This window comes from Branchiostoma lanceolatum, chromosome 4 (assembly GCF_035083965.1).
Source record: "Branchiostoma lanceolatum isolate klBraLanc5 chromosome 4, klBraLanc5.hap2, whole genome shotgun sequence".
NCBI classification, from domain to species: domain Eukaryota; kingdom Metazoa; phylum Chordata; class Leptocardii; order Amphioxiformes; family Branchiostomatidae; genus Branchiostoma; species Branchiostoma lanceolatum.
The window spans coordinates 9,542,814-9,570,313 of NC_089725.1; the positions used below are offsets into that span (position 1 = coordinate 9,542,814).

At 43.8% G+C, this 27,500-nt stretch overlaps 5 protein-coding genes across 6 annotated transcripts in view; 2 read left to right on the plus strand and 3 right to left on the minus strand.

Annotated features, from left to right (window-relative positions):
* LOC136432477 (protein dispatched homolog 1-like) overlaps positions 1 to 7,075 on the plus strand; it is a 25,091-nt gene extending 18,016 nt beyond the window's left edge. The window contains exons 4-7 of one of the 2 annotated variants that reach the window (XM_066423790.1): positions 175 to 347; positions 566 to 703; positions 1,413 to 1,819; positions 1,937 to 7,075. In XM_066423790.1, the coding sequence (XP_066279887.1) occupies positions 175 to 347; positions 566 to 703; positions 1,413 to 1,819; positions 1,937 to 4,920 (3,702 nt within the window). In that variant the 3' untranslated portion in view covers positions 4,921 to 7,075. The remainder of the gene's footprint in view (positions 1 to 174; positions 348 to 565; positions 704 to 1,412; positions 1,820 to 1,936) is intronic. The other variant, XM_066423792.1, reaches the window with a different exon arrangement.
* Positions 6,934 to 16,116, minus strand: LOC136432478 (uncharacterized). The gene is made up of 13 exons (XM_066423793.1): positions 15,967 to 16,116; positions 15,380 to 15,534; positions 14,648 to 14,850; positions 13,553 to 13,663; positions 13,149 to 13,250; positions 12,837 to 12,872; positions 12,178 to 12,250; positions 11,800 to 11,933; positions 11,178 to 11,404; positions 10,855 to 11,007; positions 10,537 to 10,680; positions 9,709 to 9,797; positions 6,934 to 7,463 (listed from the first exon to the last, which is right to left on the minus strand). The coding sequence occupies exons 1-13, from the start codon at positions 16,074 to 16,076 to the stop codon at positions 7,375 to 7,377; spliced, it is 1,626 nt and encodes a 541-aa protein (XP_066279890.1). The 5' UTR covers positions 16,077 to 16,116; the 3' UTR covers positions 6,934 to 7,374.
* A 670-nt stretch (positions 16,117 to 16,786) lies between these two features.
* Positions 16,787 to 19,898, minus strand: LOC136434156 (uncharacterized). Its single transcript, XM_066426921.1, has 6 exons — positions 19,622 to 19,898; positions 19,057 to 19,107; positions 18,355 to 18,492; positions 17,751 to 17,825; positions 17,402 to 17,520; positions 16,787 to 17,105 (listed from the first exon to the last, which is right to left on the minus strand). Exons 1-6 carry the CDS (start codon positions 19,802 to 19,804, stop codon positions 16,787 to 16,789), a joined length of 885 nt encoding a protein of 294 aa, XP_066283018.1. The 5' UTR covers positions 19,805 to 19,898.
* A 567-nt stretch (positions 19,899 to 20,465) lies between these two features.
* Positions 20,466 to 23,822, minus strand: LOC136432487 (uncharacterized). The gene is made up of 7 exons (XM_066423800.1): positions 23,583 to 23,822; positions 23,034 to 23,084; positions 22,394 to 22,480; positions 22,141 to 22,179; positions 21,746 to 21,814; positions 21,287 to 21,390; positions 20,466 to 20,718 (listed from the first exon to the last, which is right to left on the minus strand). Exons 1-7 carry the CDS (start codon positions 23,757 to 23,759, stop codon positions 20,526 to 20,528), a joined length of 720 nt encoding a protein of 239 aa, XP_066279897.1. The 5' UTR covers positions 23,760 to 23,822; the 3' UTR covers positions 20,466 to 20,525.
* Positions 23,823 to 25,534: 1,712 nt separating this feature from the next.
* LOC136432479 (ankyrin repeat domain-containing protein 9-like) lies at positions 25,535 to 27,108 on the plus strand. Its single transcript, XM_066423794.1, has one exon. It carries the CDS (start codon positions 25,619 to 25,621, stop codon positions 26,570 to 26,572), a length of 954 nt encoding a protein of 317 aa, XP_066279891.1. The 5' UTR covers positions 25,535 to 25,618; the 3' UTR covers positions 26,573 to 27,108.
* The last annotated feature ends 392 nt before the right edge of the window (positions 27,109 to 27,500 follow it).

Genomic DNA, 27,500 nt, shown 5'->3' on the forward strand with positions numbered 1-27,500 from the left:
AACGGAAGTGTGCCATTAGCAACAGTTCAAAATTATTGATTACATGTAGATTTATCATTCAGAGATTTTGTTTTAAGACTCCTTAACCAAATTTTTCAATTATACATTGTGGAAATCCGCTACATGTTTTCAGTTAAAGAAACACACCAACATGAAACTTTTCATGTTCTGTAGGGGTTCGAGCCGCGAGGAACCGTGCTTGGTGACCGGCTGTTCAGCTGGGACAACCTGAACGACGCCACCTGCAGCTTCTCCGGCTGCATGCTGCACAACATTCCTCTCAAGTTCGCCCACGAACAACAACCCAAGGACGACAGCCACGAGGACGATGACGATGAAGACCCAAGGTATTTTCTTTGTCTGTATTGTCTCTATCTGAAGAGAAATTTCACTGTGAACATCTGACAAAACAACGGTCCTCTTACTCTTATTTGTCGCACATGTTGTAGACTTTGAACCATTTCTGTGTTCCTTCTGTGCCTTGATGGCACTCCCTCTGTTTTGTCAGTCACTTTTCTTGACTGAAAGCCTGTTTGTACCACCTTGACCACTGCACTTGGCATAGGGCAACTGACCAGGACCGCCTGCCCGTGGTGGAACTTGAACTTGTCCACCATTCCCTTGACCACTCGGGGAATGGCCTCTGGGATTCCGTGCCGCCCAGTTTCTACCAGACAACCGGCATGGATCTGTTTGACGACTGGTACCATCTGGACTTTGAAATACATTCAACACTAAACCAAAGCTCATTCTACTAATAAAAACCCCTTTCAATTCAAATCTCTTTTTTCATACACGTCACCAAGATGTAAGAAGCCAACCAGTGGCATGTAGATGTTCCCTCTTTTAATTCTTAATAACCCGTCAATTGTCGTCCCCAAACCTCAAAAGCTCTCCTTCAGGACTTCCTTTAACCAAGGTTGACCAGGTGAAGTTCTGTAACACCCTTGCTGATCCAGTTTTCATTTCACCTTGTTTGCCAGATTTTACCTTACCAACAAATATACAGTCTTCAAACTCCTGCTTTGTTGGTATTGCTAAACTTTGAACTTACCCCTAGCTAGAAAATTTATCTCGGCATGGGCTTTTTATTGTACATTTATTTGCACTGTGCTGTACATAAGATTAACACATGTATGCATTGTACTTTGAAGTACTAGTACACTGTATGCATATTGAATTTCTTAGTTCCTTTAAGAAAGCTGTGCATAGTACAGGGCTGTCTCCAGGACCTGCCCCTCCCTCCCTGAAATGAAACTGATGAAAATGTATTTTTTGAAGCTTGAAATGACAGGTTCAACATAAAAAATTGGCTCCCAAACAATTAGAGGGACGGGAACAAAATTAAAGCTGGAGACAGTCCTGGTATAGCAGCACCAGATTCTGACTTCTCTGCACCTCCCTTAACACAGGTATGATGACGATGACTACGATGATGAGGAAGACTACAGGGTGGTGCGGCCAGGTGTGGTGGAGGACATGCAGGAAGGAGGCAGGCCTTACCCCGGGCATGTAGAAAATATCGGGTTCACGGCATCGTCCGCCACAGCCGCCCCGCCATCACCCGACCAGCCGACAGAGTGGAGCCCCAACAACGGGACGGTGGTACTGGATTCTCCTGGTCAGGACTTCATCGACGTATCCGCCTCACCGAGTGCTGCCACACGTGTCACTGCTGTGGAGACCAGAGTGGTCAGCCCTGTCGGTCAGAAGTGGACGTCCTCGCCACTCACACACAGACCCAGACAGAAGAGGACCATCGGACTCTGTCAGCTCAACCCCAGACCTCTCCAAGTCACCTTCCCCTGTAACAACCCAAGTGAGTACCATATATGTCCAAGGTTGCAAATTAGTTACACAGATCTTCACATCAGCAGATAAGATTGTTATTCATCAAAGCATGTTAATGCATCTTTCTTATTTTGTTTCTCTTCAGGTAGGCAGTATGCTCGAATGGTGTTCGAGTCTGCGGGAAACTTCCACGACGAGTTTAACCTCTTCACCCTGCCGGCCATCCTCTCCATGTGCTCCCAGGAGCAGACCCTTGTCCGTGACCACGCCCAGTTCCCCAGCCTGTGCGTCTCATCCTCCTGCGACGACTGCTGTCCGAGCTGGTCCCTGGGGAACTACGTCGCGCTCCTACAGAATCGACAGTCCTGCAGCGCCATCACAAAGGGAGACGTCAAGGCAGTTCTGGGCAGGTTAAAGCATTGTGCTGGCTTTTATCACAACAACACCCTGAAACAGGACTGTTGGAAGGCAGGGGAGCCGTACCAGGATAGGTGCCCTCGGGTGCCGGCACAGTGTGTGGAGTACAACGCAGTGCACTCCATCTTGCATTATCTCGTAGACAAGGACTTCCTCAGCCCCAATCAACCCAATGTCGACATCCTCCGTTACGCCATGGTGTTCGTTCCCGTCGCTAGTGGCCAGGCAATGATGGACATCTATCAGGACAAGTTCGACCAGAAGACCATTTCGGACGGCGTAACGAGAATCGTTGGCATAGACTTTGGCATCAAGTACACAATGTTTGAGCATTACCTCCGGATGGATACCGTGTATCCCTGCATAGCTATGGCCATTGTGATCATCATCATCCGCCTGTACACAGGCTCTGCCTTCATCACTTTCATGACCGTCTTCACCATTGTCAGTTCGCTCGTGGTGTCATATTTCTTCTACACCCTCGTGTTCCAGTTCCCATTCTTCCCTTTCATGAACCTCACCACTGTCATCCTGTTGGTGGGGATCGGGGCGGACGACGTGTTTGTGTACTGTGACATCTGGCAGCACTGTAAACTGGAGAGACCAGGGTCATCCCTAGTGGACATTGTCTCAGAGACCCTGGGACATGCGGCCTTGTCCATGTTCGTGACTAGTTTCACCACAGCTGCCACCTTTTACGCCAACTTTGTCAGTAAGATAACGGCCATTCGCTGCTTCGGTGTCTACGCAGGCACCGCCATCCTGGCCAACTTCATCCTCATGATCACCCTCATCCCATCCACCGTCGTCATCTACGAAAAGTACATCGCCAACGTCTGCACCTTCAAAAAGAAAAGCAACGTCTACTCCCTCAAGAAGAGCTGCGTGGAGATCTTCTGCGACCTTGGCAGGAAGGTCGAGTACGAGCTGTCGGAGATGTCCAGGATATTCTTCGACAAGCTCCTCCCGTGCATCGTGATCAAGTACCGGTACGTGTGGCTGGTGTGGTTCGTGGGGATGATGGTGGGAGGGTTCTGCGTCCTGTTTGTGAGTCCCGGACTCCACCTTCCAAGCCAGAAGGACTTCCAGGTCTTCAGCCGGTCCCACCCGTTCGAACAGTACGACATGGTCCACCGGGAGCAGTTCTGGTTCGAGAAGGCGCAAGACAACGAGTACGCCTACCTCCCCATCACTATGATCTGGGGCATCGTACCGAAGGATAACGGAAATCACCTGAACCCGGACAGCCGAGGTAAAGTCCTCTTCGATGACACGTTCGACGTGACAAGCCCAGCGTCACAGGAGTGGCTGAAGGGATTCTGCCTCCGTCTCAGAAACCAGTCCTTCTATCAGCCGACCCCGGGGCCACAGCTGACCAACTGCTTCATCGAGCTGTTCCAACAGTGGATGGACCGGGAGTGTGTGGACGAGCTGACAGGAGAGGACTTCCACCCTTGCTGTAACAAGCACGCCTTTCCCTATCCCCGAGACGTGTTCAATCACTGCATCAAGGTGGCCACCATGGAACTCGACAATATGCCCAGGTTCAGGTTTTACAGGGAAACCCCCGGGCCCAGGTTTGACGAGAAGGACAGAATCAGGGGTCTCATCATCGAGTTTGACAGCAAATACAAGTTCACCCTTGCTTTCGACACCATGGACAAGTTTTACCACGAGGTCGAAGCATGGATGCAAGGCGAGATGAAGAATGCACCGGCAACGATGTCCCGTGGATGGTTTGTCAGCTACTTTGACCACTATGCCCTGCAGGATAACCTTGCAACCGGGACCTTGATAGCCTTAGGCCTGTCTGTCGCCATTGCATTAGCTGTGATGTTCATCACCACACTCAATGTGCTCATCAGCCTCTATGCTATCTTGTCCATTGTTGGAACAATCGTTGTGACTGTCGGATCACTGGTCTTGCTGAACTGGGAGCTGAATATCCTGGAGTCAGTCATCATGTCCGTAGCAGTGGGGCTGTCTGTGGACTTTTCCGTGCACTATGGGGTAGCTTATCGCCTGGCGCCGGAAAAGGATAGGGAATCTCGTGTCATCTTCTCTCTCTCCCGAATGGGTTCGGCTATCACGATGGCAGCCTTGACCACCTTCGTCGCTGGTGCTCTGATGATGCCGTCGACGGTCTTGTCGTACGTCCAGCTGGGGACCTTCCTCATGCTCGTCATGACCATCAGCTGGGGCTACGCTACCTTCTTCTTTCAGAGCCTGTGTCGCATGCTGGGCCCCGAGGGTAACTGTTGCCACATCTCAGTCCCCTCCTGCCACCTGCCGTGTGATGGAATGCAGATAGTCAAGTCGGACTCCCACCAGCCTACCGCTTCTGTAACGTACGAAATGGAGCCACTGACGTCACAAAAAGTCTCCCGATATAGACATAGCGGAAACACGCCGCAAGTCGCCATCACCACGGTAAACGGAAGTTTGCGCCTGCCACCAAAAGGCAGGGCAGGCTCTAAGCTTCCCGATCAGTTGACCATTGTTAGTGTGCGTCAAAACAGGGACCGGTGCGAAGATAAGGACTTGAACGCAATCACGATCCTGCAGAATGGACAAAGTAGTCGGCCTTGTCTAAAATATGACGATGCGAGTGAAGGGGACAACCAGGAAACAGTGCCAAATCACAGATCAAATGTCCCCGACATCTGGGTGCCCAGGGAAGGGGACAGTAGTTCACAGGAGGTCAGCAGATGACAGGTATAATTACAAGCAGCAAGGACGAAGAGTGTTAAAACTCTTTGAGCTGCAAAAGTTTAGGGGAAAACTTTTGTAAAAGACATCTACATGTAGTTCCATGTCTGTGAAAGTTAGACACAGAAAGATCCTTTAGAATGTTTTTCTTTAGCATCAGCTTTCAACTGGGCCCCTTCTTTTTATCCCAGAAAGAAGACTGGAGCAATACTCATTCACGACTGGAAAGTTTATGTGGAAAACAAGTCTGTGGAAATTTTCCTGTAAAACGCTTGGAGACTGTGATGTTAAGTGTTAACATTGAAGTGCATACTGTATCAGTGATGTACATTTTCCTTCCTCTACCATCTTAAACTTAAAGTGCTGTAGTCAGTATCTGTTACCTGTGATCTTAGGGTTAAAGTGAGCTTTTGACATATGAACTACTTCTTGTAATCTGTAGAGTTAGAGATCACCCAAATCATGGCACTCAACAGACTGCAGTGGAAAATATAGGATCAAGCTGAAATTCAAGCAGCAAATCATGGTGGCAATACAATCGTATAGGGCCTCAACTGTCAACTGTTTTTTAGATACTTCAAGTTGAAGTAAACAATGCTTTTGGACACTGGTGCAAAGTTTTTGAGATGACATTCAAAGCAGGACTGAAGTTTTTTACAGGAATTCACTTTGATGTATCCAAAAGTAGTCAGAATTTGTAGTAGGTTCCTGATATGGACATATTTTTAACCAATTCAGCAATTTTTACTAGTAAGTGGGATTGCTAACAGAAAAATGTTGTAGACAAGTGATCAGTTTCATACTCTACTGGAATTACAGTAAATCAACTGTACCGATTTTGATATAATCCTCAAATGTAATCCTTTCACTTTTTATAGTGCTCCGGATACTTAGATATTTGTCATCCTTAATCTGCCCTTTCTTAATTTTTTTCCAATGAAATGTATAGTCATGTACTTGTAAAGATCATGGTAACAGTGTTGTTACCATCCTACATAAGTGTAGTCTTGTAAATTAGGTTTGTATTGATGAATATTGATAACTTTCTAACATGCCATATTCAGTTTTCCTTCTCAACCCCTCTGTTATGCAGAGTTGGTGCAATGAAACCTTCCAAATTCAACCCCTTGATTTTGTCAATAGAGAGAACTAACAAATTATTATGTCGCTTCATAAAGCATTTGTGCAAATTTTCGATTATAAAACAAAAAAACACGAAGGTAAATTGGGGTGGCACCAACTCATTTAATTTGTATAAGGATTATCACAAATCAGATAATTTATGTTAATGAAGGTGTTGGCTGTTCTTGTATATAGAACCTGATAGTACTGACTAATGTCTCCTGTGGAAATATTTATATTAGATATATGACGTAAGTACATTGTCGTTTGATATGTACGGTATATTTTACTACCTCAGATGCCTATATTTTGTGCTGGTGATGGTGTGCAGCTATTCAAGTCTCTGCAAAAGCAGCTTTACTACATTGTATCTATAGACTAATGTGAACTGGTATACTGCCACTCAAATAAGTTGTATATAGTGGAGTTGAAAAAAGCAGTTGTTGTATCATTCTGGTGTATCTGTAAGTTTAGACCTCATACTTAACTATTTGTATGTCCCGAGTTTTGTTGCAAGAGATTTTACATCAGGTCTTACCACTACTAACTTGACATGAATTGAATATGAAATGAACAGATACAACTTCAGTTTATACATAAAACATTTGCCTTTCCTAATATACAAAATTAACAGAGAGTTATTTGTCTTGCCAGATTTTGATACATCTAAGTATGATACACTGGAGAAGTTACCATTTGTAAAGCATTCATACTACAGATTTTTGTACTTTGTACTTCATCATTGTAACATTACCTTATAACAAAACTAGGAAAAACGTTAACAATTTCTAAGTAATTTTGCTGTATTTATGGTTGCATTACTGTATGCCACTTAGTATCAAGATACATGTACAAGTTTTAGTGTATTGATTGCCTCAAAGATATTGCACAATCTTTCAACTGAAGCTCTACAATACTTTATTATGGTAAAGGTATGTTTTTCCACATCATGTACATCTTGTGAGAATTGCTATTATTTGTACTTAGTTCTGTGCTCATATACTTTCTCTGACCAAATATAACATTTTTGCATAAAGTTCTGTCTTGGTTTTAAATTTCAGTATTACATGATAAGACTATTCAAGTCTATAGCAGCAAAGTTTTTCAGCTAGTCTCTATTACACAGAATGTGATTGTCAGATCAGACATAGAATCATTCAGTGAATATTATGAACAAAACAAAGTTGTACACTTTAGTAATTACTGTTATAAACAGTTTACACCTGCTGTTGATAGATTATATTGCAATTCAATTCATCCTTTTACTCCTTTGTAAGTAAAAGACCTTGCGAAAAGGGCAAGCAGCTGGTTTAATGCATCTGTATCAAACTCCAACTAGTTGACCCGTTGCTGTGATTGGTTGGAACTTTGCGCCTTCCCCGGTGTCGTGAAGTCTCGAGCCGTGGTCGACAGGAAAGGACCCACTGCAAAAAAATGAGACAGTTGCCAATCATGTAACAGTTGGAAAACTAAATGTCAAAAGCTCTAAGACTTGTTGGCTACTTTTACTGAAGAGCATGTAATACCATACTCAACATTTATGGAGATTCCCCCATTGAAATAGAGTGAGGATACTAAACTGATTAGGCCATCTTTAATGCCCCCTGTTCAGTAATCATAGCCCTACTACAAAGTTGCTAACAAGGGATTCCATCAAGCCCAATTATGACAAATTATCTACCCTTTAAGTAAATTAGGCCGTAATGGCTGTGATTGGCGTTTTCACTGTCCCAGATAATTGCAATGACATCAGTTAGAAATCCGGCCTCTTTCATTCCATCCCAAAAGTTAGACTTGTCTAATGGGTTCATTAGGAAGGGACCTGTAACTAGGTCGGGAAGGGCAGAAAAAAATGGATTAGCTGTTTAACAGACCACGATTATCAGGTTTAGCTGTTAACCTCCGTTAACATTAATCCGCCGGGTTTCATAAATCCACCACTTTGAAAAACAATGGGTTTGAGAGAGCTCTACTGCAGCACCCCCAGGTATGCACAGTTTGGATTAGGAGTGCATTATACTGGGGTGTTGGGTTGGACATATCTTTTCAAGGTGGCAGAATTATGTACCCTAGTGGGATTATGTTAGAACATGTAGATGTTACTTGATGAGAATCAATTTATAGTGTTACAAAATCTATGTGAGGAGTGCGGCATAGAATTTGTTACTTGTACAAAAGAAACTTGTTCATGAAGGTTCAAATCACATGCCTAGTTGCTGGGAACAAGTCTTTTCTCCAAGCAGATATGAGAAGGAGTTGTGCTGTTTTATAGGGGTTGTTTCTTATTATTTATCTGAAGTACAGCCAGTAGATGCCCATCTGAGTAATTATTATTAAACACCTCGAACATTGGACCCCCAATTTACATCCCTTCCAAAATATGAATACAGGTCCAACCAGGATGCCCTTCCCGAAACCAGAAGCTCAACTGTGAGACTGCTACCAATTAAGCTACAGAAATTCAGTCAATGGTACTAGTAGTTCATAATGTACAGATGCCTTACCTGACTCATTTTTCTAGAAATATCTTTGTTATAATCATATCAGGAGTGATGGTCTCGAACGAGATTGAATATCTAACTCCCCTGAAGACAACATAATTTCTCCCTGACATCAAAGTCCAACTGTCTTTCATCCTTTTCCACATTATTATGGCCTGAAGGTTTGACGTCACTGCTTTGAAGTAAAAGGTCTTTGATACATTAGAGCCGCCTTTACTCTACAAGTCACATGTGCGACAAACGTTGATTGTAGAAGATTTAGGTCACACAGAACATGTTCATTATAGATTTTGTCTATTAAACCTCCCTGCTGCCTAACTCCATAACAAATACATATTGGTGTGCCAAACGACTACATCAGAGTGCTAAAGGTTTAGTGTGATTCAGGTGTCGCAATCTTATGACCAATTTTATTCTAAAATCTTTGTGAAAAGGTTTTAGTGAAGTTTTGAAAGCAATCTGGTTTTGAAAGAGAAAGTCCTAAATTTATTGTATTTTGTCATAGAACAAATCATTCTACCAGGTCTGTCTACGTAGAAATTAGATGACCAGAGTCATGCATGGAGCCAATATTTTAATCCCCTACACTAATCTTAATCTTTAGCACGCTATGGTCCACTTGTGTTTCTGTTAATCTCCAAGCGGATCTACCAGTGGCAAAACAGTATCCATGGGCAGAAACAGTATTCATTTGCCACCAGTGCAGATCTGCTTGGAGATCATGTTTCTGTAGCAACATGCATTGCAAATAATATTGGACAGTGTACAAGTGCATGTCAGAAGTTTGCTATTGTGTTCTTCCAATTAAGATTGTAGCTCGATTTAGTGATGGAGTAAACCCTGGTAATTAAGTTGAGCTCAGCATGCTAAAGGTTAAGTTCATCTCCCATGTGACTGTTTGGAACCCTCTGGTGTGTACATATTAGCGGCATGTTACCTACCATCAGAGTTCAAATCCTGGGAAGGGCATCTTGGTTGGGGCTGAAACAGTCTTTTAAAAGGGACGTAAAATGGGGTCCTGTGTTTGAGGAGGTGCCTTGAGCACGTTAAAGGGGAAGGGCTAGCAACCCCTTCATTCAGAAATATGCCCTGCTACAGAAACAGCAAGAAATATTGCTAACCTATGTGCTACTAAGTACTACAAGGTGAACAACATCAACAAACCTACCGTCAGGGTCGGTGTGGAAGAGATGGGAGGGTACTGGTTTCTGTAGCTTGGCCACCTTCTCAACAGTGCGTTTCTGGGCTGACGTCAACCTTCATTGGGAAACAAGTTGTAACATTTAGCTTCACAAATCGTATTCTGCTGTTCTTTTTTTTTCTTTCCATGAAAGGCAAGGTTGGTGCAGTAGGCAAAATTATACTTAAAAATCACTCAGCATCTTAACAACTAGCGTTATAGTTAAGTCAAACCGAGACTACATGAATACATTGCATACACTGACACTCGCAAGAATTCAAAGTTTCATACTGAAAAGTGAGACGACTGGCAAGGTCATAATGTTAGTCGATATATCTACTAATGTTGTATGTTGCTGGAAACTAACTTACGCAGTTATTCTTAAAGTACTCTTATTCTTTTAGGGCATGAAATAGGAGTTCGGAAGTCCCTAGAGGAGTGTGGTTTTGGTTACATCTGGCATTGCTCTTTATCCCAAATCATTAATTCCATCAATCAACGCTTGAAAGACGTTCACTTTCAAAATTTCCTAAAAGAAATACACAATGATAACAAAGGTGGATCAGCTAGAAAGGAACTGAGATCCTACAGATTGTTCAAGTCCACATATGATGAAGAAAAGTATCTATTAAAGTCTCGAAAATATATGGCACAGGACCTCATGTATTTGCAAACTGTTATGTTTTCTGTTGTGACCTGTACTGAACCCAGTGGGTATGTGTGTGCAATAAAGGTATTCATTTATTCATTCATTAATCAAACCACCCTATGATACCTCTTGACCATTTTGGAAACAACAATCCCTGTATATCATACCTCCTTTGCTCCAAGGGTGTGTAGTCACCCTGCATCGTGGATGCAGCTGGGGACGCCCCCTGGCGGTCCTTGTCTGTCGGTACAGCTACTAGTCGCCAGATGAACTCATTGTAGTCAACGAGTCCCTTCTCACCCACTTGGCACCTTGGTGTGAAAAAAGTTTTGTGATTTGAGCAGATCTCTCCTTGGTGCTGAATTAGAAATCACTGTTCAAAAGACCAAATTTTACTAAAAATCGTACCTATCCTAAGCATTAAAATGCACAATTCGTGCTTTTTACGTCACATTATCATTAGAATAACAGGAAGGGTACCGTACTCTTTCATAATGGTCTGAAAGTTCTCCGTGTCAGTAGCGACTTCTAGCGATTTGCATATACACTGCAGCGTTTCCTTATCCAGCCTGCCAGTGACTGCAGGATCTGCGGGGAGGATTGCCTTCTTCAGCACAGCGTGAAGGGGATCCCGTTCCCTGGAAAAATGCAAGCATAACTTTAGGTATTCTATATAAGCAAAACGATATTGTTACAGGAAAAAAATACCTCAAATTGGTACTGCTGATTAGTAATGAGAGGCAAAAGCCGAAGAAGTTTGACACGAGAAATAAAAATTCTCGAATGAATGCTTGTTTTTGTGACGAACCTGGAAGGCAGGGTGACGCGTCCCGCGGGCGGCTCGGAGCCGTTCTCGGTCGGCCAGGAGTAGGAGGAGCTCGCCACGGAGCCGGGCTGATCCCCCGGCGACTCCCCCGCCGACCACAACTCGAAGTGAGTCTTCCTGCAGTCCTCCACACGACCGCTAACCAACTCATGGCGCTGTTGCAACTTCTCTACCGCGTACTCATCTCCAGGTGCAGGCTGGAAAGACCCCTGATCAAAAATGATATATGTGGGAAGGAGAGGTCATCAAGAGTTCTAGTAAAAGGGACCGTATGGTTGTGAATAGACCATATAGCTTCGTTCAATCATCCATCCGGACAGTAATTAGTCACCATTTCTATAGGACAAACGTGTAGGGTCGTCTTGTAGGAGAGGTGATGAGACATAAAGACGAAGTTTGTTAGATATGTCGAATGTAGATTAGCGTCCATGGTCACATAACAGAGCACCAGTTTACCACAGAGACCGGTTAAGTACCGTGATCAAACCAGGGTCTCTTTTGTTTATCTCCCAATCAGTAAAATCACAGCTAACAATACCTCCCGTGAAACTCCCTTGCATGGAAATATAGATACGAGTAAAATGAGAAGATATTCCCTACTCACGTGATGTTCAGAGGACATGTAGTTCTTGTCCCCTTGTCGGTAGTTAAAGTCTAAAAACGGGTACTTGGAGACTGGCGGACCGACGGGCGATACCATGAATTCAGGCGGGGGTGTCTTATAATCCGCTCCCATAACTACACATGAAATAACATACAGCAGAACTTAAACTCCGACCACGATGGAAACAGTCGTATAGCTACATTTGTTTCTCTAGTTGCTGTAAAATGAATTTAAAACGCAGTCTCCCGTTTAGTAACTAGCAACATCAAGCAGAATCTGAACATTTTCAACACAAATTGGAAGGTTTTTTCCCAAACGTTCGAAGATGCAATTCACATTTTCCACAGAACCAAACACACGTATGCTCGTAGTACTTACTAGACCGCTTGAGATCGTCGGCATTATCGTCCTTGTCGCAGCCCATCCCCACACTTGCGCTGTCCATAAGATCCTGTAGTGTTAAGGAACCGACACTAGGATAAGCTACTGTTACAATTGTAAATACTGCAATGGGTCACTAATGACATATGACGGGACCGTCCGTATTTCACTGCGGTATTTTCGACGAAAGGTGAGACAAGAAAGTCAAAGAAGGGATTATGCTTGCACGCATAAAAAATAAAACAAACTGAACGCCATCTTGAACGTCCAACGGTATTGTTTTCAACACAACAATGCAGGTTACGCTGTTTCAAAAAGAAGCTAAAATCCACTAGTGTACCAAAATGAACTGTCCCGGTAGTTAGACCACGTTGCTACCCAAGCTTTACGTGCCGATCATTTGTCGTGGTGACACTTTTCCGTGCCGAACAGGTATGAAAACAAAGGCGCTGGTGCGGATGATTCCGAACAATGAATAAGCTACAAAGGAGCTACATTTCCCACCATTTAAAAGAGCGATAAATGCTTTCTAAACACAGCTGCATAAAAGCATGAAATGGGAACTATTTCTTTTCATCCTCAGTCCTTCGCGTTCGTATCGGCTTTCTGCTAGCACTGTCTCTATGTTACACTGACCTCCTTAAGAAGCGACATACCTTCATCTTATTCCTGAAGTCTCGCTTCTTCTGGAGCTGTGAATTGAGAACACATTAAGTACGCGAGAAGTTATTAAGATAGCAACGTCTCTATTAGTACTATCCAACTTAACAATAGCTAGTGCTTTCACCTTACGGTACGTAGTGGTTTTAAAAGCTTTCGACTTATTCATAAAAAAACCACATAGAATCACGATCTCATGAAATAGCCAGATATTCCCGAGTCGTATCAACAAGTTGTGTCTGGGCCTTTGCCTTGCTCTCTGTGTTTATCTGCATTTTTTGTTCTGTTTGATGTTTTTCGTTTCCTACCTTCTCGCTGGCCACTCTTGGGGTAAGCCAACTCCGCAAGGTGCTGTCGTAACTCGTGGTGCTGAGCCCCAGCCCGGGCTGGCGGTGCATCACGTCCCACATCTGAAACGACATTCACAAGAATCTACAAAGATATCAAAACGGGACCTTCTGCTGCAGTACCGTAGATAGCCACTAGAGAGCCCAACATCGAAGTTGAAGTTTGTTTTCCCGATACCTACCTACCTACCAAATATCATAAAGATCCAACCACAGCTTCTCGAGTTATGCTGTTTACAAACAAACAAATGTAGTCACAAACCCAACCACAAACGGCACCGAAAATGAACCTAACCTTTTCAGAATCTTAGCGAAGGTAAAGAAAAAACAACACAAAATTTGATCAAAGTGTGGACAAACGTTACCTGAGCGTCTGGTGGTGCGTGTGAATGTTGGCAACCTAGCTTGTCCCGCGCACGGAACTTTGGGAAGTCTTTCCCGTACAGCGACAATACCTGGTCTCTGTTGTAGCCAAGCTGCGGACAAAAACACAGTCAAACATTAGATTGATCAATGATAGAAGTACAATGATTTATTACTGAAGTTGAATCTGACTCAACTGCGATATATCAAAAGAGCAGCTGATATATATATCAACATTATGATTGTGAGCAGTTGAATAAAAGGGCAAAGCGTCCAGGGAAAGCGGATGATGTCCACTCTGAGTAAGCACAATAAGTGATGTGTACATGAATATAGGTGGCGCTTCTACGGTGTTGCATGAGCTCCACGCGTGGCGCCTAAAAGTCAATCTTTTTTAAATGTCAAGTAGTGGTTTTAAAAGTCTTAAAGGTCATCCTAAATACATTTAAGATTTCTGGAGCTTTTTTGGAATATGATATATGAATTTATGCCTAACGTCTTGTACATACCACATTTCTACATGGTAGGAACTATGTACCGAATCACAGCCTTATCTGCAGTACCGCTCCCGGCCGCCCCCAGAAAACTGGTTAAAATAAAAACGACCATGAAATTGCCAAATGTCAGTATCGTTCTGAATGGGGAAATCGTGAAAGGCTCAAAAAGGGGATTAAATGTTTTGCAAACTATTTCAATTTGGTTTAAAGAATCCGTTTGAAATCAAGACTGACTTAGAAAGTTCACAAACAAAACAATGGCATCGTAAGCCAATAATGACATCTTTCCATCGCATGTTACCGCTAGAAGTGTTGATTGGAGACTTCCTGCGCACTGTCAGGTTCTGAAGGGGTATCACCTCCAAGTTTCAATGCTACTTTGTAAAACAGGGAGACGTTGAGATTATGCAACTGTGCATTTTGTCTGTCTGTCTGTCTGTCTGTCTGTCTGTCTGTCTGTCTGTCAATAGATTTCTCAAAGAAATTGTGCATTGTTTTCTTTTCCTTTTTTTGCACGTAATCACATCAAGTTTGGTGCGTCCGGAGGATTTAACCCATGAGATCAAGTGTGGCATCTTTTTGAAAAAAAAAAAAACTTACAACGAAGTCGCTCTCTTCGGCCGCGTCGGGCTGGTCGGGTCTCCACTGCCGCCGCAGGCTGTCCGACTTGTTCCTGAAGCGGTCGAACTTGCACACCATCCTGTCCACCTCGGTGTCTCGCCGCTCCTCCCCGCCCAGTGGCCGGTAGTCCGTCCGCTGTAGGCTCACATACGTGCCGTCAGGCTTCAGGCGAGACCACAGCGCTGGAAAGTAGATTGGAAGTTGTAACTGTAATGTTATCTTTGTAAAGAATTGTTTTGTTATATTTTCTGATGGTATATTACAAGGACCGCTGACCTCCTCCCTTGAACTCGGCCGAAGACTGTAATCTTTCAAGGTTAAATAAAGGTTGACAAAAGGTTTGAAACCAAGATTCCTTTTGGGCGAAGCCTTACTGGCGGATCCTTTAACTACCGAGGACCAGTTTCAATTTTTTTAAGTATCGGCACTACCGCGTTTGACTTGTCTTCAGACCAGATTGATCTTACAGTTTTGGGCAGTGAACACAGGTCAGCACCAAGGACAGAGCTGTTTAACATTCTCCCTATTGCCCAACTCTGTAAACCAGTAGAGAATTGGGTGCCAAACGGCTACTTCAGTACAGCAGTGTGCTTAAGGTTGAACCGATAGGTCGGTAAAACATTGTACGAATATCGCCTATCATGATCATCTTGCCGGTAAAAAAAAAACACTTTAGCCTTTACAAACCGCGTGGCCACTGTAGCCACGTACCTGTAAGGTGTGTTAGGAACAGGACGTAGTCGACTGTCCCGGCTTCGGTGACGCAGTCGTCCCATAACAGTCTGCCCAGGTCTTCCTCCGTGAAACCCCGTCCAAACAGCTGGACACACGCCTTCAGGAGGTCAGCTCTCGTTATAAATCCAGATCTGAGGAAAAAAACGCACTTACGCTGTTGAATCGGGAACAAACATACATCATTTTCTTTACTGCGAAAGCGTATCTTTACGGGCGATCGACTAGAAGGCTATAAGTTCATGTTTAAGCAGGAGTAAATACTATACCTAGAGATGTCCCTGTGTGGCAGCGTCACATGTGAGCCACTGGCTCCAATTTGGCAATTAGTTGGTAACTGGAAGATCCCAAATCATACGCACTTACCTCTGGGAGGTCCCTGTTCAGGGGAAGAGCCTCTCAGTTTGGGCTACACCCGTCTTTCCGAAAGGACGTAAGATATGGGTCCCATGTTGGAGGAGGTCCATCGAGCCCTCCCTGTAAAGATATACTCTGCTGCTGAAACAGTTGCTGCCCTAAGTGCCCCTAGGCACTATAAGGTGATCCAAAAAAAATACTGTACCCACCCATCTTTGTCATACTGTGTGAAGGCCTTGAGCATGTCTGTGGAGTTCGGGTCGGGCGGGAGGCGGGACAGTCTGCAGGCTTCCGTCCTCATGGCGCTCCTCAGCTGCATGGCGGGGCTACAGGAGCGGTCCGGCGCCGCGCAGGTCTCATCCCTACCAGCAACACGGTTAGTTCCATGTGTCATTCAACCGGACATGATTTCAACTTCACAACATGAGGCGTCGCAAAAAAATCTAATCTCTAGTTAAAGCATTGAAACCACCAGTACTTCTAGACGTATTCGTAGCTGTAGATACCTTGGCCTTCAATTGCATATGTCATCATTTCAAGGATGCGTCAAAGGAAGCATGTACAGATACGATAGATGCAGATGGCCAAACTGGACACATATCTAGCCTGGGTGCCATCCTAGTTAGCTTTCTGCTACCACGAGCGGAGAGTATGAGGGCCGCCGGAAAACTAACTAGGATGCCACCCAGGCTACCACACATCATCCTAACGGACATGGTTCCAACTTCACAAAAGGAGAATGGCATCGTGTGGAATAATGGTTAGAGCGTTTGGCTAAGAACATATAGGTCCGGGGTTCGATCATCTGACATGCCTCGATGCTGCCCTTGGAAAAGATACTTTACACGACTTTTGTCACTTGACGGTGGGGTGACGCCCACCGGGCCTCTTGGCAATTCTATTGTCTAAATTATAAAGTGCGTCGTGCCCCTGACGAGGACACGCGTTGATTTCGTGTGCCAATGTGCCAAGAACTATATGTTCCTTTGCTAACCTCTTCAAAACTTTTTTCTTCACAAAAACGACTTGTTACAAAAGACGTAGTTGTAGATACCTAGGCCTGGGTATGACATGACTGTAGTCCTTGTACACCTTAGTAACGATGCCTGCCGGGTGGACTGGTTTCAGTCGTCTGCCGCTCGGAACGCGGGAGCTCGGACGGTGGTGTTTCTTCTTCCCCTCTCCCGGCGACTGTTTGTTCGCTTGCCCGGCTGTGGTGTTGGTCGTGCCGCGCTCTGGTGGCGCTGTCCCGCCGGCGCGACGGGCCGACTTCGCCCGTGCAGACTTCCCCCGACGACGCGGTTTGGCGGAGGTCTGGTAAGAAGCTTCTGTCTCTGTGTTGAAGTGACTGACGAGAAAAACAATATCATTTGCTTGTTTCGTATAACCGGTAAACTACCTTTAGGCGTAACACACTAGTTTTTTACAGAAGGTACAAACTGCGTAAGACCTGACTGTAAGGTTTGATCCACTCACACCGGGAAGGACCCCTACTCTTTTCGATAAGCGCTGTGGGATCTTCAAATGTGTGTCTCTCCTCTCTCTCAATAAAGAATGTAAGACAGGCAAAACATAATTTAAAGAACATAAATGTCAAGACAGTATCAGCTACGATTTACACATTATGAACTTTGACCTCCCTACCTGTCGCCATCGAGTCCAAGATTGAAGTGGGTCTTGCGAAGGTACGCTGTCTTCTGTTGGCGCCTGCGCAGTTGTTCTCCATGGAGGCCTTTGTGTGTCTTTTGAAAACGCTCTAGGGTCTGTAAGGGGAAATTGGAGCCTTCGTATGACATTATTTTTCAACAGGTTTCAACTTTTAAAAGGGTTTTGAAAGAAAGGTTGTGTTTGCCACGATAACAAGATATTTGCATAATCTAAACCTTCTCCCTGCAGCCTAACTCTGTAACCATTAGGGAATCGGGTGCCAAACGGCTACCTCAGAGTAATAAAGGTTAACAAAGGAAAATATGTAACTACCATACCAACCAACCTTTGCGCTGTACGCTTTGGAGTAGGACGTGTTGTTGCTATCCTCTTCTTTGGAACGGAAGTCCTTGTTAAAGTCCTGTGTGGAAGAGAGAAGTAACAGTGAACACATATGGCATATATATATAACAAAAAAAGAGACAAGGAGCACTTGGCGTCTTGGCCATATGATTTGTATTCTGTATTTATATTCATAAAAGTTTCTGGACATTCTAAACCTCCTTAGCGTTAAAGGAAACCCAAGCAATATTAGGGCCCGAAAATCGGATTTTGAGAGTCAATCTATTCATACATGATTAGTTCAAATAACACACAATGTATAGCAACGTCCATGATGCAAAAATACGACGTTGTTGTGATGTGAGAACTCACTAAAAATCGTGGCCGGGGTTTTTGTAGGCTCGCAAAACTAAGGGGATCATCGTACGGCACGTGCACGTTTTGCACGGTTTTAAAATCCTGAAAGTGTGAAGTTATTACGCAAATGTGCTAAACAAAGTTAGACAATGTCAGTACCATAAAGATTTAGCATTTTTTTATTTCCATTTTTTTTGCCCTAATATTGCTTTGGTTGCCTTTAAGAATTCTTCGAGCAAAAAAGTATTCACCGGCATGTTGCATGTCCTGTCCTCCCTGGCATAGTGCGGCTGGTACGGGCCCTTGTTGGTGTAGGACTCCTGAACCAGGGACCGGTTCTTCGTGTTGACGTCACGATCGTGGCGCTCGAGCCGCAAGTTGGTGGCGTTCTGACCAGAAAGACATTTTTGTTGATTACATCTTATTGTATGAAAGTAGTCATACCATTCATGCGTGGCATCGTGTGGCGCAATCAGTAGGGTGTTTCACCCAGAACCGAGAGGTCACGGGTTCCACTTTCCTCGGTCCATCCAGGTATGAATGGGTACCTGCCTTCGGTTGGGGAAGGCCTTATTGAGGTCACCTGCTGGCGCCGAATGGCAGCCGCCCAGACCCTTGCGCCACTTAAACAAAGTGCAAGTGTGGATCAAATATGTATCTGTTGTGTATTATGTGATTGTAAACCCTGCAGCACTTCAGCACTGGCTGCCATTGCACGGGTAATTTCTGACCAATAAACCATTATTATCATTATTATTATCATTATACGCTTGAGACTGCATCTATTAGCAGCGACACCTAATTGTAGTGCGTAACAGAACCAGTCAGAATTGCCCTGAGGAACGTGACAGACGGTCACCAAAATGTCGGTCTTGAATAAAACACATTGTTGTGTACAAATAACTTTTTATCCAGATTCAAAGCAAGTTTTGAAGTGCTCAAAACAAAGGTACCTGTTTATGTGATGTCCATGACGGATGAATGCTCCACCGTAGTAGAAAGTTCTGTGAGAAGGGGAACAAAAAAATCACGACAAAAGAAAGTTATGTCAGCACCAAGGACAGGGCCTCTCAATAAGCGGAAGAACTACTCACGAGGAAGCTGAAAAATGCTTTGTTACGTCATAACGTGATATCCTACCCAATGTGGTTGATATTTATGTGGCCATTAATCATAAGCTGTTTGAAACAAATCCAATAGGGCTGATGGCACGTTTAGATGGTGTGTACAGTTGATCGCATAATAAGTTGCATTTTGTCTCTACCAGACTAACTACGCTGGCTATATAGGGAATATAACTTGCCAGGGGAGTTTGGCCACCATACAGTTTGACCGGTGGTGGGGGAAATGTAAACCTTACCGCGGACTGTCTCTCCAGACCAATTACTTCCCTTTTCCCGAATTCTATGATCCATACCCCCGTAGGACGGTCTGGTGGAGGCTAGCAGTTTGACACTGAAATGTGTTATATTCCAGAACGCCAGTGCTGACTACCCCGACCTGCAACCCCGCACGTACCCAGTAGTCGGCGCTGTAGGTGGTGCTAAACTTGCTCCTGCACTTCGTGAAAGCAAACGGCCCGTCCTTGCTCAGCACGTTGTCTCCCTGCAGAACCTTCTTCAGTTTGACCGCGGTGTCTCTCCTCTTGGGGCCGTACAGGTGCGACAAGCGGCCGCCGTGGTGCACCTGGGCTGTGGCCATGGTACATCTGGTGCATACTGCTACAGGTCAGCTCGGGTGACTTTCAACTTGACAATGACGTACGCGATGTAACAATGGCCTTGTATAAATTGTTCTGGTGCATATTGCTATGGGTCAAGTTAGTTGACCCTCAACTTGACAATGACGTGTGTGACGTAACAATGGCCTTAATTGTACAATTTGTTCTGTGCAGGGCATGGACAAGAGACCTAGTTCCTCAAGCATACGTACTACGATGTTTGCATGCTTGAAAAGAATAAACGATTCAAATAATTTCTTCATGCCTTCATCACCTCCATGAGAAATGGGGGTATTGTTTTGGGTGTGTCTATCTGTGTGTTTGTGGATATTTGTGGTGAGCATAATGTCACAACCGTTGGACGAATTGAAATGGTATTTGGTATAGGAGTAGGTCTGGAAAGACGAAGGTTAATGTCGATTACGGGCCCCTTGGTGACTAAACTTGGTACTACAACAGAACTTCCGGTTTTGTATCTTTTGTTTTGTTTACTCAGTTATTCCTTCTTTCGTTTTTTTAACAGGTTCCCAAACTGTATGCTAGTATGTGATTTACTGCAAACGTATAGCTTTTATTTGTTTGCCTTTTTACCATAGATGAGCTTAAGACAGACACAACATTAAGAAGAAAGTATACATTGGGTCAAATTTAAGTTTTGAAACTTTATTGTTTTGACAACCCGAATCACCACTTTCATCTGTATCACATCTTCTCCTTCTCGCGGCGGCTGTAGTGATTCTTGTATGTGGACATCAAACTCTCGCTCTTCTCGCGATCTTTGGGTCTGAAGATGGAGGACACGGGTAGACTGGCGGGCGTGAGGCTGGGGAGGCGGAGGGGTCCTCTCATCTGATCAACCGTCGCGACGTTTGTCTTAACTGGGAGCGTTTTAAACCTGAGAGATACAGAGAGAATCCGAGCATGGATATTTGTTTTTTTTTAAATCATTTTATCTATTTATTTCTGTTTTTTTTTTTTTACCAAGGTTGCTCTCTCAGTGGCTGGGCACAGAGAACATATATGTAAACAATACAACAATATATACAGGCCCAAAGATATTGGAACATCAAAAATCGTTATCCATTATCGCAGTCGTTATCCATGCTTCGTAAGCTTTAGAGGCCAAACAACTCTCTTACACAGCGCGTTGAAAGATTGTATAGACGAAGCGGTTTTTTATCCAGTTTAATTGAAGTCATGTCATCTTTGCAGACTCGAGATATCAGTAGAAACGGCAAGTGAGTTTTTTTTTTTACATTATCAGCTGCATTGATTTTGCGGGAGAATCTGAACTTTATCGTTATATATATATTATCTATCTAAATGTATGAGTGAGTCTAAAGGTAATCAGAAAAATATGAAAGGGGTATTGAATGTCATACTACGTTGATGAAAGTTAGACATCCAGGTAGTAAGATACGCCAAAAATAATTACTCAGGCAACTGGATAATGTCATACTCACTGCACACAGTCGTCTCCAAACTTGAAGTGTGTCGTACGTTGGTACTTGTTCCAGTTCGTACGGAAAAGTTTCTCGGAAGAGAGATCCTTTTCTTTGGCGTCGACCTGCGAGAAAATTATAACGATGTACTGTGACCTCATTTTTTCACAATCTGACTTGCTTACAAGAATATCTATAGCGATTGATACATTCTATTCTATTCATCCCAACTATGAAAACGGCATTTATCATGCTACCTAAATCCCCTCCTATTTGGAACAAACAAACAAACAAAAAACAAAAAAACAAAAAAACAAAAAAACACAAACAAAAAAACAAACAAACAGTAGTCACTTCATAATCATGCAGTTTACTAATAGGTAATTTCTTACTAGAGTGGCGTTTTTGCCTTCATAAGTAATGATATACAGTGTGCAACCATGGGGATGAAAGTGTCTGAAACAAGTGGGTTTTACATACACCAGTAAATGAGGTCTTGTACACGGACGTTTCCAGCGGTTTGTCTCTGGTGAACTGCGGATTCATGTCCTGTGAAAAAATCGTAAACTGTTGATCTACCAGTCTGTCCGTATACAAGTAGGTAAGAAGGGAATGATGTATACTTTTTCAGTATAAGATGCGCTAATTTTTGTGTTGGATCTCAGTTTTAGCTCTGTACTCAATAGAATATGTTCTTCAGCGGTTAGTGAACGGAAAAATATAGATCACATCAGCTTGTGGCTACTTGTACATGTGCCATACAGGTCAATGTCAAAAGCAACGTTGGCATAATAGCCCCCTCCCCCTCTCGTTACAATCTGCATGCATTCAATTTCGTGTGCTTCCCTTGTGATCACCAATGCAGTACTACGTACCGGTATACTGTTTCCCGCCCCTGGGTCGAAAGGTGGAGGCTGTCAAGAAAAACATGAAAAACAAAGAAAAAGATGAAAAAAAGATCTTACTGGTAATATTCGGTGGATGTGACAGTTGCACTGACATTTGATGCTTTTGACAATGTTGTCAAAGGTGTCACGTTACGAGCACTGATTTTGTCTTATACGTGCCTCACTGGTGGAAAGCAAAGAAAAAATAATAATCGATAAAAACCGAAGATGACCGACATACCTGTCGCCCGGGTCTTCGGGAAAACTCGGAGGCTACATACGTCACCGGTTTCATACTGTCTGAACCGAGCTGGAAGTGAGTCTCATTCTGTGCAAATAGAACCACGTAACGTACATGTCAATTACATGTAGGTAAAAAAAGAATAAAAAGGACTTGTCGGTGCTACAAGTTGGCGCTCTGTAGGGACAACAATTTCGTTTAGTGAGGCCACGGCAAGTAAATTCTATGGATGACATTCACTGCGGACTCCAAATCTAATGCGAGAGCTAGAAAAAAACAAGATAGGCAAAAAACAACGTGACTAAATTTTTAAAATAGAGACATGGATACGTGTGTTAACAAGAATTGAAGCGACAAAGCATGGTATCACAAACAACAGGGCTTTAATTCCTGTATTCTTGCATTAATTGCAGAAAGTTACAAAGGTATGGTAGCCTAGTATCATTAAAACTACACGGTGATAACATACTTTTTGAACTGCATTCCATGCATTTGGCACTTGTGGTTTTTTTAAATCAAGCGAAAATCATTGCGCGCGCGGATATCATCCATACAAGCTTTACTTGCTGTGGCCTAAAAACCAACAATGGAAGGATGCCAATCTGTGAAAAGACCTAGGAAACATTTAACGCAAAGGTACCTGTTTGTGTGATGTCCATGTCGGATGGATGCTCCACCGCAGTAGAAAGTTCTGCGAGAAGAGGAACAAATAACTACAAAGGAAAGTTACGTCAGCACCAAGGACAGATCAATCGGTAAGCGTAACCGAACAATGCTTTGTGACGTCATAACGTGCTCTCCCAACCAACGTTGTTGATGTCTATGTGACTAATGTGATCAATCACATCCATCCAATCAAATGCTTGACACAAATCCATTCACCAAAACTCAGGCTTATATAATGCGTTTAGGTAGCTTGCACAGTAGGCGTGTAAAGTCGCTAACATGTTATCACATGCAAAACTTGCACTACCGTTACTATGGTTACTTTGTGTCAAATCATAACCATCATATGTTACCAGCGTACCTGACGAGTTTTTTGTTGTTGAAAACTGTGTATGAATAAGCATCAGGCATACGCAATGTGCACAATATTGTATCAAGAAAAAGCAAACTAGCTTTTGTCACGCGGTACGGAGATCTAGAAAGCCAACGCCAAAACTACCCCAACATGCAATCCCGTACGTACCCAGTAGTCGGCGCTGTAGGTGGTGCTCCATCTTGTGCGGCATTTACTAAACGGCCCGTCCTTACTCAGCACGTTGTCTCCCTGTAGAACCTTCTTAAGTTTGACCGCGGGGTCTCTCCTCTTGGGGCCGTACAGGTGCGACAAGCGGCCGCCGTGGTGCACCTGGGCTGTGGCCATGGTACATCTGGTGCACACTGCTACAGGTCAAGTTGGGTGACTTTCAACTTGACAATGACCAACGCTATGTAACAATGGCCTTGTGTAGATTGTTCTGGTGCATATTGCTACGGGTCAAGTCAGGTGACTTTCAACTTGACAATGACTTGTGTGACGTAACAATGACTTGTTCTTTGTAGGGCACGACAAGAGACGTTTACGTCATCAATCCCACGATACCTACCTATGCGTTCCACAACGATTCCTTCCTTCGTTAATTCATTAGTCCATTACCTCCATGAAAAATCGAGGTATAGTTTTGATCCGTTTGTGTGTGCGTGCGTGTCCGGCGAAATATCTTAAGAACCTCTGGATGGATTGTGATGATATTTGGTATGGACCTACTGGTGGTTGACCTTGATACTGCAGCAGAACTTCCGTTTTTGTATCTTTGGTCCTAGACATGCTGTGGTCTTGTTTAATTAATTTTACCAGTAGTCTTTCCTCCTTTCGTTTTCTAGCATTCCCATACTTATGCTGTATGTTAACATTAGTTTGTGATTCCTTTCAAACGTATCACGTTTCCCCCCTTCGAGACCCATAACATTTGGGTCGGTTTGTCGTGTATGCTACATTTTGTTGTTAACTTTATTTGTGGAGATTAGTAACAATTTGATAATTTTAGACCCTCCTACACGTTTTCCACACAGTAATTCAAATGCCAGTAAATTTTATTACAATTAAGAATAGATGGAAAAAGAATGGAACTATAGATGAAATTTTATTGCAGTTTGTCGTTTGATAATGTAGACAACTTATTTAAAAGGTAGTCTTTATCCAAAACAACAAGATGACGTTCACAGTTGTTCAGCATTGTAAAGATACATATGTCCAATTATAGGTGATTAATTAACGACAACTGGGATATCGTCTGTGATGTGTTGTCTGAGAGAAATGGGCGGGACGGTTTGTCGACAACTGGCCTAACAAACTACGCCTCAAACAAAGACGTGTGAAAACTAACAACACCTAAAGCTAGCTAATCAACTAACAACATCTAATATGTGGCTAATTAACTTCATCACTGAAATGGGTCGTCAGACGACAGAATGGTCTGAAAAACCTCGTTCTCATGTGTTGTGTGTGTGTGTGTCTGTCATCTTAGTAGTGCGATTGGGCCCTCTTCAATACCCGGTACCCAGATTATGCAAATTTTCTTCAATGAAAATGTTATCAATCAAGGGCCATGGCTTCTTGGATTGCAATAGAAAAGAAAAACAGCGATCTTCCTTAAGTCACCTGCAACCGCGTCTTCTTGGGGCACACCTTATCTAGTTTTAGTTTTATTACTAGTATTAGCCTTTATATCTATTGCGCGTGGGGTGCACAGGTAACATTTCTTGTGATTTCTTGTCCCCTTCGCTGGACATATTCTACAACGCTTTACAGGTATGATGGACGCAGAACACTTGGAACGGTGGTGATAATGACGTAATGTGTTCTTTTTCCACCTTAGCAACCGCTCCACAACCGTTATCTTTCGAATCGCCTTCCAATATGGCGTGTTTACCTGTCTTTATCATCGGATTATATTATTGACAACAAAGTTACTATTTGTAGCGTCTTCTGATGGAAAGGGAAGGAGCTTGTGCGAAAGACGTCACCAGAGACCAGCAAGTATTTTCATCTCGGTGAATTTCGACTACTTCTCGCTATCGTGCGTCGTCTGTGTGCTATTTTGAGCGTTATCCATTTACGGTCTGTTGGCTGTTGGGATAAGGGCTGCACGCGCTGGTTTCAAGTGTCCGGTTGCTACCCGCCCGGTTCTGTATTTGGTATCGTCCGTCTAATCTCGTGCCCGCATCTGTGTTCAGCGAGGCATGGCACAGGACGGGGTCTCCGATGCACCTGCTGCCCTAGCCGGGCTCTCATTGGTGGACGCCCCTCTATCCGAGGATGACGTCTTCACACAATATTTACATAGTGGAAACCATTGCTGGTCTAATCGTCCGGGAGCTCGTTGTCTAAGCGCTTCCTCGTCATACACTCACAACAAGACCAGGAACAAGATGCTTCTAACCCACCAGGAGATACCCTTCCACCAGCGCCCCCTCCACCTCCTGACTCTAGAGGAAGAGGAGTTTTTTTGGGAGGATGAGGAGGACCGTGAATTGACCCCCAGCGAGGCGCTACGACTGGCCATCACGGATTACTGCCACGACTACGTCCGTGCTTTGATCGACAAGTACCCCGGGAAGGTCCTTGAGGACGGAGGCAACTGTTGTCCTGCCATTGTCCACGCCGTGTCGCGGGAACAGCCGGAGATGGTGGAACTCATTCTACGGCACAGTAAAAAGGTGAGGGGACTAGCAGACTATGTGAACCAGCGTAGCTGTCACCTAGACCAGCAGCGCACTGCTCTACACAAGGCGGCGGAGCTGGGCAGCCTGCCCTGCGTCAGCGTTCTGTTGCGGTACGGGGCGGATCCCACCTTAACGGACGCCACTGGTGCCACGCCCCTAGATGTTTGCGTGCGAGGTCCGCCGCCGGTGGATCCAAGAATACCTGTGCAACTGGACACCAGGTACCTGGACTGTGCACAGGCGCTTATTGAAGCCTCTCCGCCAAACAGTTACCAAGCTACGCTCCTGCGGGTCTTACCAGAACATGCAGTGTTTTCTCCGTTACGGAAGTATCTAAGGGGAACTCTAAGTTTAGTTGAACATTGCAGACTGGTTGTGAGAGCTGCCCTTGGACCACGTTATCTACCGGAGGGAGCCAGGAGTCTCACTTTACCGAAGATCCTGCAGACATATATTCTACTGGAAAAATGATGGATTTTACAAATGGACGTATGTGGGAAGCGTACTAAGCGTTTTATGTCTGAGATTTTCACCAGATTTCGTCTCTAATATATTGTAGTAATCACAGCCTTATGTTAATGTGTACAGGACTGGTATAATTGTGGACGTGAAGTCGTAGCTGTTAAACATTTACATATCGTTCTAAGTCCCTCCCCCAAAACACGGGTGTACGTGTACGCGGCTTACGGTATTTCTATGTTTGTAATGAACTTATATGTTTTGCTGTGAAATCGTTGTAAACATATCTATCGCAGCGTGAATTAGAATATATGTCATTGCCATGATTAATATATTCATTATTTATGAGACAATTACAGCATATTGATTGTATAACCCTGTCAGTCATTTTAATGACTCCCCTGGCGAATGAAATTTTATGAATATCATATATGTGTACGTGTATATGAAATGCTTTTAACTGTGAAAAATATCAATGGATGCTCGACCTTTTAGCATTTTTCTGACTCAGAAAAGAATAAATAAAATATTCTGATGTTTTTATCGTATCAAGTTGCTATGCTCTTTGTGTGACCTATGTAATTGTTCGTATGCCTGAATTGATATTATGCCATATCATCGGCTTAGTAGCCCTCTTGGGTATGACGATCCAATCATTAATATGCGAAAAAGGGGGGCGATATATGATTTACCTACGTAAAACGTAATTATGGTGGCGTAAGTACCCATGCATAAAACATGTCATCTCTCCGGCCCAGAGTCATTAATTTGTGTGGTGCATATCAGTTAGAAATGTACCATCATAATGGTAACGATATACTCGTATTGTTGTACTCATGTAAATCGTGTTTAGGTGTTTAGGTTAATGCTGTCAGTCGAAATGTAAACCGGGCCTTCTCTTGTAAAGTATCTGCCCAACCCAAGCAATTTCTGCAAGCCT

What these genes read in the sequence shown, in the direction of transcription:
- LOC136432478 (XM_066423793.1), bottom strand. Translation starts at nt 16,076, where the DNA reads ATGCAGCTGAGGAGCGCCATGAGGACGGAAGCCTGCAGACTGTCCCGC. An exon ending in CAAGAGTGGCCAGCGAGAAG is followed by an intron (nt 12,873 to 13,148) that starts GTAGGAAACGAA and finishes CTCAATTCACAG; the next exon opens with CTCCAGAAGAAGCGAGACTT. An exon ending in CGCGTCACCCTGCCTTCCAG is followed by an intron (nt 11,008 to 11,177) that starts GTTCGTCACAAA and finishes GCATTTTTCCAG; the next exon opens with GGAACGGGATCCCCTTCACG.
- LOC136434156 (XM_066426921.1), bottom strand. Translation starts at nt 19,804, where the DNA reads ATGGCCACAGCCCAGGTGCACCACGGCGGCCGCTTGTCGCACCTGTAC. An exon ending in ACAGGACATGCAACATGCCG is followed by an intron (nt 17,826 to 18,354) that starts GTGAATACTTTT and finishes TCTTCCACACAG; the next exon opens with GACTTTAACAAGGACTTCCG. An exon ending in CCAAAGCGTACAGCGCAAAG is followed by an intron (nt 17,521 to 17,750) that starts GTTGGTTGGTAT and finishes TTCCCCTTACAG; the next exon opens with ACCCTAGAGCGTTTTCAAAA.
- LOC136432487 (XM_066423800.1), bottom strand. Translation starts at nt 23,759, where the DNA reads ATGGCCACAGCCCAGGTGCACCACGGCGGCCGCTTGTCGCACCTGTAC. An exon ending in GGGCGGGAAACAGTATACCG is followed by an intron (nt 21,815 to 22,140) that starts GTACGTAGTACT and finishes ATTTTTTCACAG; the next exon opens with GACATGAATCCGCAGTTCAC. An exon ending in TTTGGAGACGACTGTGTGCA is followed by an intron (nt 20,719 to 21,286) that starts GTGAGTATGACA and finishes TGTATCTCTCAG; the next exon opens with GTTTAAAACGCTCCCAGTTA.
- LOC136432479 (XM_066423794.1), top strand. Translation starts at nt 25,619, where the DNA reads ATGGCACAGGACGGGGTCTCCGATGCACCTGCTGCCCTAGCCGGGCTC.